Here is a 16076-nt window from a genome sequence, read left to right on the forward strand (position 1 = left end):
GTGTCCAGGATTACATTTGCGTGAAAATCAGAGACAATTGAACACACGACCAATGTATCGACTGGCAGGCAGGAGGCCGATGACACCCACAAAACAGGACACCGGACACCGGATACCGGATACCGGACCCGCAGCCCGAGCCGTACCAAACGAAACCCGTAAACGGCTTGATTAAACGAGAATCCTCCGGGGCGCGGCGGCGTGCGAGTGGGGTCAACGAATCGTATGAGCAGTCAAAGCGGGAATCCTTTGAGACGGCATTGACCCTTTTTCGGTGACGTGCTAATTGCTTGTCCCAGGATAATGAATACTTCATTGGCCGTGGCCGGACAGCAGGAATCCTACCAGGAGGAGCGGGAGTGGGTGAACCGTTCTACCGTTGCCATTTAATCCACTTGCTTTGACCTACGCGGTGCGACTAATTCCACCGACGAAATACTAAAGCCACCTCCTAGCACTCCCGTTCGCTGTTCGTTAGCGTGCTAATAAGAATAAGAAGAAAAAAACAGACGCACATAAACACGCACGCACACACACACGCATGCAGTTGGCGACAGGGTATATTTAATTACAGGTAAGGCACTGCAAGCGAACGGCGTCTGACCTTTTCACTTTCAGTCGGGACTTTGATAAGCGCAAATAAATAGTTCGTGCAGATGCATGTGCCACCTGCAGACTGCCTTACCCTCCAATTAACATACCTTGTTTATGGAGAAAAACACACACACACACACACAGAGCACAGTGCAGAAGCAAGTGAGAGGGAGCGCTGGCGGCATCCGAGACAAGAACGGACATGTCGTGCGGTCTTGTAGCGGTTTTGTAGTGGGTGCTCGGCAGAGAGGCTTTGTAGTGGCCATAGATGCGGTGGAGGGGGGTTGGAGACTGCAGGTTAGAAGAGGGCTTGTGCAGGGCTGCGGGGAGGGTGCGATTTGTTGCGGCTTAGCCATTAAACTGTGCACATTATTAGTTTAAGTTTAGTCTGGACTTGGGTCACTGCTACGATTAACCGTAATAGGCGTCAATTGGAAAATTACCGTTGATGTGCTGCCAGCCACAAGTCGGACGGACGACGGGCCGGCCGGCATTTCTCCCCTGTGGCTGTGTTGCGGGTGTTCCTCTGCCCGTGTGCGCGTCGTTTCGCGTTGGAAAACAACAGGGGCCCTGACACTGCCTTTGTCCACGATTTTTCCTTGTTCTTGCGGTCATACTCTCATGTTTACGTCAAGTAATGGTGGTTCTTTGACAATTAAAGCGTGTCAACTTGTTGAATCCCATTATTGCACGATTTTTCTCTTTTTCGCGCGAGTTTTGCTGCAATGGCGGCTACGCTGCTTTCGACTGTGCAGTAGGGGTGGGATTGCCCAAACGATACCAAAGACTTTCGCTAATCGATGTTCAAGCCGCAGTGATCGATGGTTTGTTTTTTTTGAAAATAATTGGGAATACAAGAAGATATGTTGCTTCCTCTCCCACGCAAAAAATCAGGCTTATTTTTGCACAGCTAATCGCTCGCTCGGTTCTATTTTAATTCCATTTCGCCATTCCAGTCGATATTTAGCCCACATCGATATCTAAATAGCGCCTTGATCGATATTTGACTCCCACACACTGATCTGCACGCCATCTGTTGGCTCCAAAAACTGTGTGATTTAATAAAAATTTCTTTTTTGAAGAGCATCTTGCAAGTGGGATGTCTAAATATTTGATGAATATTGCTGTGGCTTGTGTGCTTCATTTAAAATTCAATTTATTTTTGGGACAGCCGCAGCGGAGGACAGGACACAAAAGACAACGAAGAAAAGTGAGTCCACAAATTTGCATTACTTTTGGCATTGATTTTGGCGCGCCAAAAAGGAACAAAAGAAGATGTGGAGGCAAATGTCTTGGGTCGCCGCATCTAGTCGGGGTCATCTTTTGCTCTGTAATTCGTGTGGCAATTGTCTTAATTCGAAAATTGCAACTCTCGCCGGCTCGCCGTAGACAAATTGTGGCCATGCACGAGAGTGTACGCATCCATCTGGGATCCGGGGCATCATGATAATGATTGAGCTTTAAGATCTCGCATCACATGACAACAGAAATGCTGTTATAATGCGGCAATGGTTAGGGTATACAAGGGTACATTTATTGGCTGTAGGGAATAGGTGCTGATCAAGAGAGCGGAGAGCCAGTGTCTGTGTGTCTGTCTGTTACCCTGGGAGCTGATGGGATAAGAGCTAGAGGAAGCAACTTCTGCGCTAGGCCTGCGTTTTTGATAAATGAATAGATAGATTTAATCAAAGGGTATTCCAAAGTAGAATAAACCGCTCTCCAAGTTCCACTATCCTTATAATTGTTATAGGGTATCCTATCGTTGGGACACCGCTCGTCTCTGTTTTTCCAACCAACGGCAAACCTTTCTCGCTCTTCTGTCAGACCCGATGACATGTGAAATTGGCGGCGCGCCGGTTCACCGAGGAAAATAAAGCATATTGGCGCTTGAACTTTGACCCTTGCCTTTGCGTGCGTTCTTTAAGATGGAATTTTTTATTATTATTAATTCGACTGGAGCATTTGGTCATTTGCTTATTAGTTAATTGCATTTAATGTTCCACAAAAAAAAAACACACACACACAAAGCATACAAAAAAATACCAACAATTCTGCTGCTGTCATGTGATCAAAGCGCTGGCGTCGACGTCTGCGGTGACGACAGGCGACAGGCGACAGACATCAGAGATCGGAGCTTATTAAACCAGTTATGGATGCAATTGTATGGGTGTGTGGGTGTTAGATCACGTGCGGTTTTGTCTGCCGGTTAGGAGGCTATGACATGGCTATGGTAATGACACTCCGACATTTGTTATTTCAATTTGCAATACAGAAACAAAAAAAAACACAAAAAAAACAACAAAACTTATAAATGATAAGTGTAAATTTGAGTACAATTACTTTGACAAGGCATAAGGCATGCACGGGGGGCCATAGAAGCTTTGGATAAACGTGGAATCAGTTCCACTTAATTAGATAATTATTAGATTAATTAATTAATTAATTATGTGAATTCTAATGTGAAACATATTTGAGCTGATTCAACCAATTCATTTAATCTTGAACAGACGGGTAGGCCCTATAAACAGTGGCATCATCGGGAATTCCCCCTTACAGAGATAGGAAGGTTCTCTAGGTTTCACATAGCACAGACCATAACATTAAAATAAAGGTGGTTTTTCTCAGAACTGGTTCGATAAGCAGACACATATATTTTTCAACCTACCTAACCTAATATTTGAGCAACCAAATTTCGAGCTTTTAGCTTATAAAGAAGATAAGTGAATGGAAAGAGATCTTGCCAAAGGCCCCACAATGATTCCAAACTAAAATCATTTAGAGATTGATCCTTTAAAGTCAGTTAGAGATGTATCCTTCTTTCCTTACCAATCAACTGGTAAAATCAATTTCCAACATCTTAGGGTATCAAACACTTCGGCTAACCCATCATCTCTCTCTTTCTCTGTCTCTCTGTCCGCCTCATCTTATTTGACTTTTTGCATAATTAAATTTTTTACTATTTATTCGTTATATTTGCGTAAATATATTGTCACATTGTCCGACCGCGTTCAGTTTTTGTTGACACACATCTCGGGTTGCCTTACCAATTGTCCGCTCATTAATCGCTCTAACCAAACATTAACTACATTATTGAGTTGCCATTGGGAGATGGGAGATGGTTGATGGGAGTTGGGAGAAATGTTATTTTAATTTGATTTTTGCCGCTTGATTTCCAATTAAAATTTCAACAATCAAAAGCCAAGCGATGCGTGTTAGTATTGGGGAAGTCATTGTTTATTTTCACTCATTCGTTGACAAAATATTATTCAACATACAGACAACATGGGAACTAATTAGAATTTCTAGTTCAAATAACCCGACAAAACGTTTGTGAAAATGTCTTTGGACGAAGGGGGGGGGAAATGCTACTACAAAAAAAAAATGCAAATACAAATGAAAATCAAACTTCAAACGCGAAAAAAGCAATTACATTCAAGCATTCAGGCATTTTAATTAAATTTTAATTTAATTTGAATTTGAATTATTCTGTGCTCTGTGCTGGGAAAGCTCCTCTCATTCGAACTGGTTCTGTCTACAAAAAATGTTGAAAATCTCCCAGCAAATACGCGGGAAAAAGAACCTGTGCCGTGCCTCTATTTGCTTTGGGCTTTAATTTAATCAAGCCGTGAAGAGAGATAACAATACCAAAAATTTAACGGAGCAAACAATAAGACTACTTTTAATTGCCCCAAGAGGAATCAACAGAAAATAATTAAATAGAAACTAGAGCAAAAAGAGCTTTGTGCGCTTATTATGATCTCTCTTATCTAAAGGCAAATATCAGGGAGAGTTTTTCCTGTACTACCAGTGGGGGAGGGAGGGAGTGAGGGAATGCAACGATAAATAACATCCCACGGCAACAGTTCTAACCAGCGACAGTCCCTACAATTAACTAGAGCAGAGCCGTAATCGAAGTGTCAAAATGGGGATTTGTGGAGATCACAGTTTACTGTGAACTCTGAACCATAATTAGACATGCAATCAGATAATTCGCCGATTCATCTGCATATAGAAATTTATGAGGTGATCGAAATAAACGTAACCGCGGGGTTTCCAACATTCAATCTTTATAAACTTTATGACAAATTTCGTTGTGTTCGGTGCCCGCATCCACTTGTCAATCAATGAAACGCTTGTAAATTACTTATGAGAGTCAAGCGATCGATCAATCGATCAGCGGCGTCAGCGATAGTCTCTTATCAAAATAATCTGTAGAAGTGGCCCACTGTGCCACCATAAAAACAATGGCAGGGGCCTGCGCCTGTGCCTGTGGCTGTGGCTCCAGGGGAAGGTATTGTCATAAAGAATGCATGCCCGGAGACAGATTGATTCTTATCTGAAGAACTCACCTGGGTGAGCTATAGCGGAGCTCTTTCGGGCAGCGATTTCCAGCGATTTACAACACGTCCGAGGAGATTTTTTCAATGCCCTCCGTCTAATTCACACTATAAATAATTATCACTTAATTATTGATTTATGTATATATCTCATCGGACATCAGCAAACACATAATTCAGTGACACAAAAAAAAAAACAAAAAAAAAAAAAACAGAGACCCACGATTTATTGGGCGGACAATGGAACACTCTCAGATAGTAGTTGGAAGACCGTATCTAAATGTCGTCTTTGGACTTTAAATTAACACTTCCGCGGCCGCTAGGTTGATTCATGCCCGGAGCCGTTGTTGTGTTCTGTGTGTTTTTGTGCGAGATTTCTTTCAGAGATCCCCTTTGCGGCTTACTTAAGTGGCTTCAATTTAGAGACGCCGCCTCAGCCTCAGCCACAGCCTCAACCTCACTTCAGAATCCACACACACACGCTGAGAGGAATCGCAATCCCTAGACGAGCCCGGGTATCAACCGTAGCCGTAACCACAACCGCAACCACAACCGCAAATCGTAGCCGCAACCGCCAAACGAACCGCTCGATCGTAACGTAGGAACGCAACTGACTCGGATCGCATCGAATCGGATCGTGTACTGGACCGTCTGATGGAGCCAATTTGATAAGCGGCCTCCCAGCCGCAGCCGCAGCCCCCGACGATCCACAAAGCTTTAGCTGAGCGCCGGCACAAAGCTGAGAGAGAAATACGGATCGTGCAATGCTAAAAATTGGGGAACTTTGAAGGTGGAAAATGATTGCAAAACCAAGGCATATCTATGCAGTTTTTTCCACAAAGAGTGAGGCGTATGGATTTTGGGTTTTTTCTGGACAGCTTTCAGAGGATTGTAGACCACAAAGATTGAATTGAAACTGTTAATGAAACTGAGTATATTTACTGAAGTAGTAGATTTACTGATTTATAGTAGTCGTGGCTTTTTGATAAATTTACCAGATCAGATTCCCGGGCCGTAGCTGGATTGGCCGAGCACAAACTTGTAGTAGGCCTTGTTCAGTTGCTCAAGGAAGACAAAGGCAAAGACCGTGTGCGGACCAATGCGGCACAGATAGGGGGTGAAGCCCTTCCACATGGAGAAGAAGCCCTCGTTGCGGGTCACCTTGAACAGGACATCCATGGTGCCGCGATATTCGCCCTTGCCGTCCACCACTTTTTGGTTCTGGATGCGCGTCTTGGCCATGTCGAGCGGCATGGAGGCCACGGTCGTCATAAAGCCGGACATCATGCTTGCGGTCAGATGGAGCAGAAAGCCCTCATTGATATACTGATGGAAGTAGCTCTTTAGCTGGGAGTACGAGGCCAGTTGCACCATGTTGACCACCATGGCACGGCCCACGGTTGGCAGGCAGCCGCGCCACAGCGCGAAGAGTCCCTCTTCCTTGGTGATGCGTATAAAGGCATCGATGACGTTCTTGTAGTTGCGCCTCTGCGCCTCGGGCACCGATTTGTCCGACATCATCCGGATAAGTGAGACCTCGGCGGGATTGCCAAACATCGCACCGAAAGCGCCCGCCAGGATGCCCATTCCCATGCTGGCAAAGACAGGGGGCGCCTGGTTGTAGCTATTGCGATACGCCTCCACCTCCATCTGGTAGAATCCCATGCGGGCCGTTGTATAGGTGGCCTGACGCATCAGCCCGGCGCTCAAGCCATTGTAGAAGGCCAGTATGCCCTCGGCCTTGAACACTTTGGCAATGCAGTCGAAGGAGTTCTTGAACTCGCGCTTACCACTGGCCCCCGATATCTGCATTCTCGTCTTCACCAGATCCAAGGGCTGGACAATGCAAGTGCCCAACATGCCGGCAGTGCCCCCAATGACGTACTTCATGTAATTGGGGATGGTCTTCTTCTCCTCCACACCGTAAATGACGACCATGATGGCGGCTGTTTAAACTGAGGAAACTTCAAGGAAATAACCAAAAAGATCTTTAGATTTTGACTTTTGAATTTGGAATTTTCTCTTTTTGTAGTTTCTGACACAGTGCCCAATGGAATGATTACCAAAGAGTTGCTTAGTCCTGTCTATCGCACCGCACCGCATCGAATTGATATCGATATCGAAGGCAACTCAGGGCAACACGGATTTGGGTCATCGTGGCATTGATTTTAATTGTGGCAGTTAACAGGCCAACACCTACAGCGCCAATTAACGGCCCTCTATAATTTTCCTCACATGCCAGATAATTTGTGCAACTTTTGGGCCACCCACAAATTAACGACACCCTGGCAAGCGGCTTATTATCTGCACAGAACCAAACCGAACCGAAGCCCTGCAGTACATTGGCAGGCAGCCCCTGTCATCGTTAGATGAGTACACACAAAATTGTTTGGCATCGCTTGAAATGCAATTAGAGACAGAAACTCAAACCGAAAGAACACTTTCCAGAGTGTGTAGGGGTATAGAGAGACGACGCCCCCCCCCGTAATTAGACAAGCCAAAATTGTTGTGTCAGGAGAGAGGGCAGGGCTGTTGCAGGGGCAGGGGCAGGGGCTGGGGCTGGGGCTGGGGCTGGAACCTAGAATTCATGTACTCGCAAATGCCGTATTGGCAACTCATGGCTGGCTAATTAGGAACTCGTGTGGTTAAGAAAACCATGAGAATGTACGAAAGGAAAGCGGGAAAAATCAACCAGCACAGGGATATATTTACGCTACTCGATGAAGGATACAGGGAGCACTGAGGTTGCCGTGCCGATCCTCCCTTTCTATGGTGGCAATGTTTATGACACTTGAGAGGATTATGAAGAGCTTTCTTAGACTAGAATTTGTAAAGTTTGAACAGTTTGTCTAATAAAGACATCCACTGCCAACAGTCTTGAGTGCTGGAGTAACACACAGAGACATTACCCTGTGGAATTCGAACTGCAAATGTCTTGTAAAAGCGAAAACACACACTTCCGCACGAACTGTCAGACTCTGGTGACAGCTTCTTTGACTTTTAAGGCTCAGAAACATGTACGAGCTATTATAAATTATATTTTACAAAACTACTCAACTCCTTTCAATTTTTCAGCCACCACTGTGTGGCATCCTATAAAAAAAGTTGCCCTTTCAAATAGAGAAATATGTGCATGCCGAAAAGTATGCAGCATTAAATGTGCACTAAGTAGTTCGTTAATTGGCCGCACTGTACAGCAGAGCGCCACACACACCCACACGCCAGACTTAAAGGGAAAATCCCACACTGAGAGAAAAATGGCACAGTTCAAAGAAATAAACCCATAAATCAATTTAATACAAAAATACTGAAAATTAAAAGGAATTTAATATGATTTTAATATAAATCTATTTATATTATATTAATAAAAAATAATAATTAAATATGTATTAAATATATTTAAAATAAATATTTTCCTATTAACTACTTTTAATTTGAATATCTGCAAATTAAAGGCATACATATGTACATATTTAAATCTCAGTGAAAAAATAAAAATTTCAGAGGATTTTTTCTCTGTTTGTAGAAAGAGAAGCTTCTTCCATAAGACGGTAGGCAGATTTGGGGGCGGCACACTGAACCTTTGACAAACTTGGCTAACGATGCAAATGCTGTTATCAGACAGTCGGCGGGGCAACATAAACAGTCGCCTAATTATTTATGTGCATAAGTAAAAGTGGGCCAAACAGTCGAGAGCTGCTACTGCTGCTGCAGCAACAGAGACAGCAGCAACAACAATGCAATCAAACAATCAGAGAGACAAGCTCGCTGAACTGAAATGCCAATTGTGAAAATTGTAAATAAATATTTTAACAGACGACGACGACAACAATAGCAATAGCAGTAGCAACAACAAGTCGGAAAACTACAATAAATCAGATCATATCGGCTGCCGACTGCTGCGGTGCGGTCTCTGTTTGCGGTTTGAAGCAGCAGCAGCACCAGGGCGGGGGGGTGTAGCAGAATTGTGGCATCAGCAGCGTAAAGTAGAGGCAGCATCAGAAAGGAGGCATCAGCAGAATAAGGAGGGAGGCCCTACAAGCGTGAAAGGCATGGAAAACCAAGGTGTGTGTTTCCGACAAGGTGGGGCACTGTCAGATGGTGGCCTATTGGGAAGAAACAACGAGAGAGAAAGAGAGAAAAATGGGAGCAAAAACACAGGAAAAATACGCTTCATGCTATCGTGCGTGTTTTTTGGAATGCCTCACCTTTTATTATCACACCTTGGAGGCAGTAGCTGAGCAGAGCGAGGCCCTACAAGCGTGGAAGAGCGGCATCGGAAAACTAGCCGAAAGAAAAACGCAAAAAGTTAAAAGCAACAACGATAACAATAAGGAGAACGACCAAGTCGATGACAATGAAGATAGCAAAGAAGAAAAGCTACGAGGGGAAAGGGGAGGGGGAAGGGGAAGGAACGGAACGGAAGACAGCCCAAAAGGGGAAGGTTCGGCAAGGAAGACAGCCAAAAGGAGCAAAGCCCGAAGAAGGAAGGGATGGCGAGACAGAGTATAAAAGCGAGCAAGAGAGAGAGCCACAAAGAATCGCATGAAAACCGCAGAAAATTTACGCTCAGCCGAACCCGAACCCCAGCTCTCGAACTCGAGCGCTGAGGTGAAGCTTCTGGCTAAAAGCAAAATGACAATAACAGCTGCAATTTCAAGGGGGTTGCCGGGGGGGAGGGTGGCTGATGTGATGGCCCTCTGTGAGAGCCGAAGCGAACGACAAAAAAGGTAACTACACGAAACAACAACAAAAACGAGGCATTAAGTGGCGAACCGTTAAGAAGTCATTCGAAGTTGGGATAGACTAAAAAAAAAACAAAACCTGAAACCTGGCCCATCCAGCGCCCTGAGAGTGAGTGAACAAGCATTATGTGCGGTAATTTGTGGAGTAAACAGAGCAAGAGCAAACGAAACAGAAACAGAGAAACGAAACCAAAGCAGACCAGAGCAGAGCAAGAGCAAAAGCAAAAGAAATAGAGCTAGAGGGAGTCAGAGCGGGAGCTGCAGACAGATCTAAAGCTAGAGCCAGAGCGAGAGACAGAGCTTGGCGATTCAGTGAGAGCGGCATTCGTAATTGCTCCAAGCTTGAGAGTAAAAGTCTTCTTGAGCCAGCGAGAGCGGCAGCGAAAGTTAATGCAGATCAGAGAGCGGGTAAAGATCCAAAAGAGATTACCAATTAACAGATAAGGGAATTTAAATAAGACTGAGACCTCGAGTAAACGCAAGTTTCTAGAAGATGTGTGTCATCCGATCGCGTCTGGTGTCCGAAAAGATCATCTTTCTCGCTCTGTCGCGGACAAAGTCAACGCACAATGCAAAAACACAGTTATTGTTAGACAATAAATCAATGCCCACCAAATTCTAAGCCCAACAGCAAAACGAAAGACCTAAAAGCAACAAACTTGCAATCATTACTCTCTTGCGCGCGCTCTCCCTCGCTCTCGCTCTCGCTCTAGCGCCTCTCTCGCCGTTGTGGCCGCTCTCCTGCAGCTGCTCGATTTTCGAACACCAAGCTTTTCGAACTTGAAGCTGCTGCCGAAGCGCGGCTCAGAGCCGACGCCGAAACTTGCAGCCACCATTCATTCGTCTTTCATTCGTCGGGCGCGATCGTTCGCGTCGTTCGTGCAGAATAGAGTTGTAGCCAGAAAGAGAGCAGCCAAGCGTCTTCTTCTTTGCCGAAGAATGAACGTTTTCCCAGGCCGCAGCCGCAGTTGCAGTATCTCCCGGTCCCGGTAGCTCTCGCTTCCCCCTCGCCCCACCCACCTTCAAGCGTGTGGATCCGTGTGTGCGTGTTACCATTTGCATTTCAGTTTATTTTTTTTTTTCGTTCCATTTCGCTGTGTTTTCCGAACTCCGAATCCAAATTGACGCCGCATTGCATTGCACTGTGGATTGCATAGCTCCGTACGGTACGGTTTTCGGAGCCTTAAAAATAGCCTTTTACAGTAATTACTGGGCGCAAAAAAACGTGTTTTTTTTTTTGAACAAGTTATAGTTACAGCTGCACCAAAAGAAAGCAGAAATCAGAAATTTTACTCAAAAGTGTATGGCCGAAAAAAGAAATACAACAAAAAAAAAAAATAGTGTTTGAAGAAAAGAAGAAAATCTTCTGCCAGCAGCGTCTTCTATTTGTTCCATCTGTTAACATTGTGCTCATAATTTATTGTACAACAAATATGCAAATAGAAAGCAACAAATTTGTACAGCAAGTGGAATATTTCAAAGCTTAAGAAAAGGTAAAAATAAAATAAAAAAATAAAAAACCAAACCAATGCATTTCTAACAAAGACGAAAGACCTCCAAAAAAAAAAAGAAGAAGCCATAAAGAATGAACCTTGGGGGGGGACACAAAACCACGGCACGAAACAACCTGCTAATGAGCCAAATTGTGGAAACCGTCAGAACCGAACTGATTCTGAACTTGATATTCGTTAATATATTCATTAGTAGGCATTTCTCTGAGGCACTGATGACGATTTGCATAACGGTTGAAGCGAGAAGAAAGCTTTTTGTTAGATCATCTCCTAGGGAGAATATCATCACGTTTTTTTTTTCTTCTGTTTTTTGTGAATAGATCTCTATGATCTATCGATCTTAAATAGCACTTGCTGCACGATTGAACTTTAAACCGCATTCTTGGCTGTCTCTCTCTGCCTTGGACGCATCTATCAGAGATCGGCAGGAGAGTGGAGAGTGGAGGGAGCCCTGGTGCTGGCCAATTTTCAAGCCAGCCAACTTCGTGGGAACTCTTGACTCTTTCGGGGCGACTGTGGCATTTTGCTAGCCATCCGAATCGCGGTTCGGCACAAATTTTAGCCCTGGCCAAAAAAAAAACAGGCTTACAGAACAGGAATTTCCACTCCTACAACAAACCAACCGACAATTGACATTTTTGTGTAATTGCCAAAAGAGTTATTGAAAGAGTATCTTTTTTTTTGTGATTTTGTTTTTGTTTGTTTTTTGTGGTTTTATTCAACATCATTTTCTTTGATTTTTAATCGTCAACAATTAAGGTCAATCATTAATTGAACTAAGGAAACTTAAGTACTAAAAAAAAAAAAAATAAGGAACTCCAAAAAGATCTCTAGACAAAGATCTCGGGTCCAAAGAGGGACACCTTTGAGGTCTGGTCCTCGCCTTGGGGACGCGGCTTGGGCGGTGTCCTTGGGGACTTTGCCATCGGAGCTGGGGAGCTGTCCCTGCTGGCCCTGCTGCCGCTGCTGCTTCTGGTGGTGGCCATGCGGCGCCTCTTCATGCTCCACTTGAGCTGATCCCGGAGCTGCTCCTTGTAGACCAGCTCCCGCTTGCAGGCCTGCAGCTCCTCCACGCTGCAGTTCTTCAGGTGTCGTATGGTGTGGGACACCAGGCCATCAATGATGTGGATCTTGGTGCGGGAGAGCCGCGTGGGCTCCGCATGGCGGCGGGTCAGCTCGCTCTGGTACTGGAACAGCAGATATCCCACACTGGGACGGGCGCCACGACGATTGTTGCGCTGCTGCTGTTGGCTCTCCATTTCAAGGAGTTTCTGTTTAAATTGATTGAGCCTGTGGGGATCCGCGCTACGGATCAGAGCGCGACGACGACGTGGATTTGGTACTGGTTCTGCTTCTGGTTCTGGCTCTGGTTCTGCCTCTTCGTCTGGTGCTGCTGTGGCTGTGGCTGTGACTTGGGCTGGTTCTGCCTCGGCTTCTGGTGCTGTGTCTGCTAGGCAGTTTGAGCTGTGAATGATGTCCTGTTGTACTTTACCAGGATTATTTATATCTGGGGCGCTTAGCCTACCTGTTGTCCTGGCACATGTCCTTTGACCTGCCGACCTGCATGACTACCTGAATTCTGTTCGCACGGGTAAAACCCCCCTCGTTCTCTCTGTCGGTTTTTGTTGCCAGTTGTTGATCCGGATCCATAATAAAGTTATCAAATGTTTGACGTTTCTGGCGAATGTTGCCTTACCTCAATGTTTCCTTGTCTCCCTCTTCCAGCATTTATGGCTTGACCTTTCGCCTCACTATGTTGCAAGGGTACCGGCTAAGCCCACTAGACTTAAGACTTGGCTTAAACGGCGACTAAGTGGCCAAACGGAAATTTTCTATCGCACAGATTAACTAGCCACCAAACACCGCATGGACATACGAAATTTATCAATGAATTTTTGGCCGTTTTTAAATAACTATTATAACCGATTTCCTTATACGCAGATGTTGGAAAATAAAAAACGAATTTTTTCTCTATAATCTTTCACAAAATCGATTGATGTTAATGCCCGTAAAGGGAAAAATACATTTGACAATTGAAACAAAGATTCCTAAGTGGTGCCTACAAATTTGGCAGTACTCCATAAATATGTAAATCTGGTGTATAATACATACATACATATATGATCTGATGTAATATTTCTTCATTAAAACACATTAATTACATGATTTTTATTTACGAAAAAAAGAAGTTTAGGTGGCACTCAAAAGCTGTTTGCTGTGCGACTCAATAGTGTTGAAAGGTGTTCAAACAGCCAGCCAGACAGGGTCCTTCTCTCTTCCTTCCAGCCTAAAATTTTTGTGAATTTTTAGGCCATTGGTATTTCTAGTATATTTCCCCTTAAACCTGCCACAGTTTTTGCCACAAAATTGTGCAAATAAATTCCGTTTGAAAACCACTTTTCCGTAATGAATTTCCTTCAAGTGATAAATATGTAAACCCAGAAGGACTCTCCGACTGCGTGTTAAATATTTATTTATGAAACGAATGTCTGGGCCGGACCCCGACTCACAAATTGTGACCTTGTGACCAACCCCCCGCCCGCCCCACAGAAAAGAAAAACCCCCCATTTTAATGTGGGTTAGAAGTGGGTTTTAAAAATGCTTTTCATGTAATTGTAATTTCACTTAATGTAATTGACACGCGGCCGGGGCCGGGACCGGGACCGGGACCGGTACCGATTCGAGTTAATTTCTACTTAATTATGGCCTAAATATATATACATTTGTGGGCCAAACGGAAAGTGAAAAGCGGGAGGGTTTTAAGTAAAAGATAATTTATGAATCTTTTGCCTGGCTGCTGCTGCGGCTGCTGCTGCTGCACAAAAAGAATGATAATAAGTGGCAATAATAATAATGCTAACCATAATGTTGATAGCAATAATAACAATGACCAGTGAAAGTTTCATTCGGTGTCTCTCGTTTATGGTAATTCTTCGGATGATTCAATGCTCTGTTTCGGTGCTAAATGCAAGGCCTGCCCCGATGCCCCGATGCCACGATGCTGCTGATGCCATCATTAAAGCTGTCTGCCGCGGAACAAGGCCCAAAGGCCTCTTGGCCCCCCCCACCACAATCCCAATCCCAGTTGCAGCCGCAGCCGCAGCTCCATTTCCATTTTCCAGATTCCAATGACCACATCTCTCTTCTGTTCATTGAGCGCGTTGAATTGGAAGCTGTCGACGAGCTGTCAAAACCAGCAAATGGCTAACAGCCCGCATGGCCGGTAGCCTCTGGGCCACGGCTTTGACCTTAGCTACCTGACCCAGCGGGCACTCGAGGAGACTCTTCAGCTTGTAATAGGCTCAGCCGCAGACCCTTGAGGAGCGCCATAAAACGGTGATGCACCGCATTCGCTTAATCCCGGCGTGTGGTCTTTCCCAAAGGCTCTTAATCCGGCTTCGAGATCCTTTTGTTTTCGCTACATTTGCAGCTACTAAGTGTAATTATAAAAGGATTATGCGACACTCGGTGACCTGGCCCCGCGAGAACTCTCCCTTCCATATGTGTATTTCATTATGACACATATTTTTAATGAATTACCTGGAAGTGGCTGGCTCTCTGGCTCTCTGTCCTCTATCCTCTATCCTCCCACTGTCTTGCCACTACCCTCTGCGTTTATGCTAATGATGCAGCTACCATGGAAGATATGTCATACATATTTATCTCTCTCTCTCTCTGTATCTCTCCATCTCTTCGGTTCCCATGGAAACATGCAACAGCACAGTACGTACTTTACGTGGATGGAGATGTCACTCAGGTGCTGCTGGATGAGCAGAGGCGATGTATGCCCCCTAGAACACGAGAGAATTCTCTGGAATAGTCGCACGGTTGTTAGGGAAAGGTTTTCTCCTTCGTTCTTATGTGGGATGCAAATGTGTGGGTCCCATGTTTGGGGCTTTCTATTGGTTCTGAAGATGTTCATCGTTTACTTCCATCGAAATGCGGTTCCAGAACTTTCCCACCGACATGCACGTTCCTGCCACAGAGGCGAAATCTTTGGGTCTCCGTAACTAATGCATAATAATGGTATGGTAAACCAAAGGTTAAGCCTTTAAACATCCAATATGGGGGATTAGGCCGGAGGATTAGGACATGAAATATTTTTGCACAAATATTGACAGAGAGGGAGAGAGAGTGACAGTGCCACAGGTAGCAACCGCAGCCCCTTCCCTTGATAACAGGTAGCCCTGCCCCAGATATAAGTCCGTGTCCCCTGCCACACGGCCATCAGTCGGCGCAGCGCAGCCCAGGCGAGCGGTTACCCCACTTTCACTTGACTTTGAGCTAGCAGCAAACTCGGCCAGAACGCAATGGACCACGACAGACTGTACAGGCCCACCGTCACCTATCATCTGTTCCTGTATCGGGCCGAGCTGGCGCGTCGCAATGCCCGCCAGCTGAGGCTGTCCCGCACCAAGATCGAGATCACCGACGAGCTCATCTCGAAGACGGTCCGCAATCTGAAGACCTGCAGCATGGATGACCTCAAGGCGGTCAATCGAGAGCTGCTGTTCAAGCGGAAACTTCGCCACAATGTCTCCAAAATGAGCAAAGAGGCCAAGCGGCAGAGACAGCAGCAGCAGCAGCAGCAGCACAGTCCACAGTCCGCGGGGCAGCATTAGAAATAGAAGCCATTCCATCCACTCGATTGATTTATTGTATATATGTATGTATGTGTGTGTGTGTGTAAATAAAGATATATTTGATAAGTTTTATTTTTGCATTGAAATCGCCTTGGAAACTTGTTCGAAAACAAAAACTGGTAGCTGATTCAGACCAGAGCTTGTCGGTTTTTGCATTGGCTAACGGCACACCGAGCGCTCTATGGAGAGGGTTACCCGATCGTAGAGACCTCTGAACCTCTACCCGGACGGGGACGTTAACCAGTT

At 45.1% G+C, this 16076-nt stretch overlaps 3 protein-coding genes and 1 pseudogene across 3 annotated transcripts in view; 1 reads left to right on the forward strand and 3 right to left on the reverse strand.

Annotated features, from left to right (window-relative positions):
- The window catches only part of LOC6599666 (contactin-associated protein-like 2), a 50225-nt gene extending 44707 nt beyond the window's left edge, over nucleotides 1–5518 (reverse strand). The window contains exon 1 of the mRNA XM_026991626.1: nucleotides 4944–5518. The gene's annotated coding sequence lies outside the window, so the exon portion shown is untranslated. The remainder of the gene's footprint in view (nucleotides 1–4943) is intronic.
- Nucleotides 5519–5841: 323 nt separating this feature from the next.
- On the reverse strand, nucleotides 5842–6914 carry LOC6599664 (annotated as a pseudogene).
- Nucleotides 6915–12017: 5103 nt separating this feature from the next.
- LOC6599663 lies at nucleotides 12018–12951 on the reverse strand. Its single transcript, XM_002024759.2, has 3 exons — nucleotides 12884–12951; nucleotides 12713–12799; nucleotides 12018–12651 (listed from the first exon to the last, which is right to left on the reverse strand). Exons 1-3 carry the CDS (start codon nucleotides 12913–12915, stop codon nucleotides 12018–12020), a joined length of 753 nt encoding a protein of 250 aa, XP_002024795.2. The 5' UTR covers nucleotides 12916–12951.
- A 2546-nt stretch (nucleotides 12952–15497) lies between these two features.
- LOC6599662 lies at nucleotides 15498–15809 on the forward strand. Its single transcript, XM_002024758.1, has one exon. The coding sequence runs from the start codon at nucleotides 15498–15500 to the stop codon at nucleotides 15807–15809; it is 312 nt and encodes a 103-aa protein (XP_002024794.1).
- The last annotated feature ends 267 nt before the right edge of the window (nucleotides 15810–16076 follow it).

Source organism: Drosophila persimilis, unplaced genomic scaffold, assembly GCF_003286085.1.
Source record: "Drosophila persimilis strain 14011-0111.01,24,50 unplaced genomic scaffold, DperRS2 tig00000676-arrow-arrow-pilon, whole genome shotgun sequence".
NCBI lineage: Eukaryota > Metazoa > Arthropoda > Insecta > Diptera > Drosophilidae > Drosophila > Drosophila persimilis.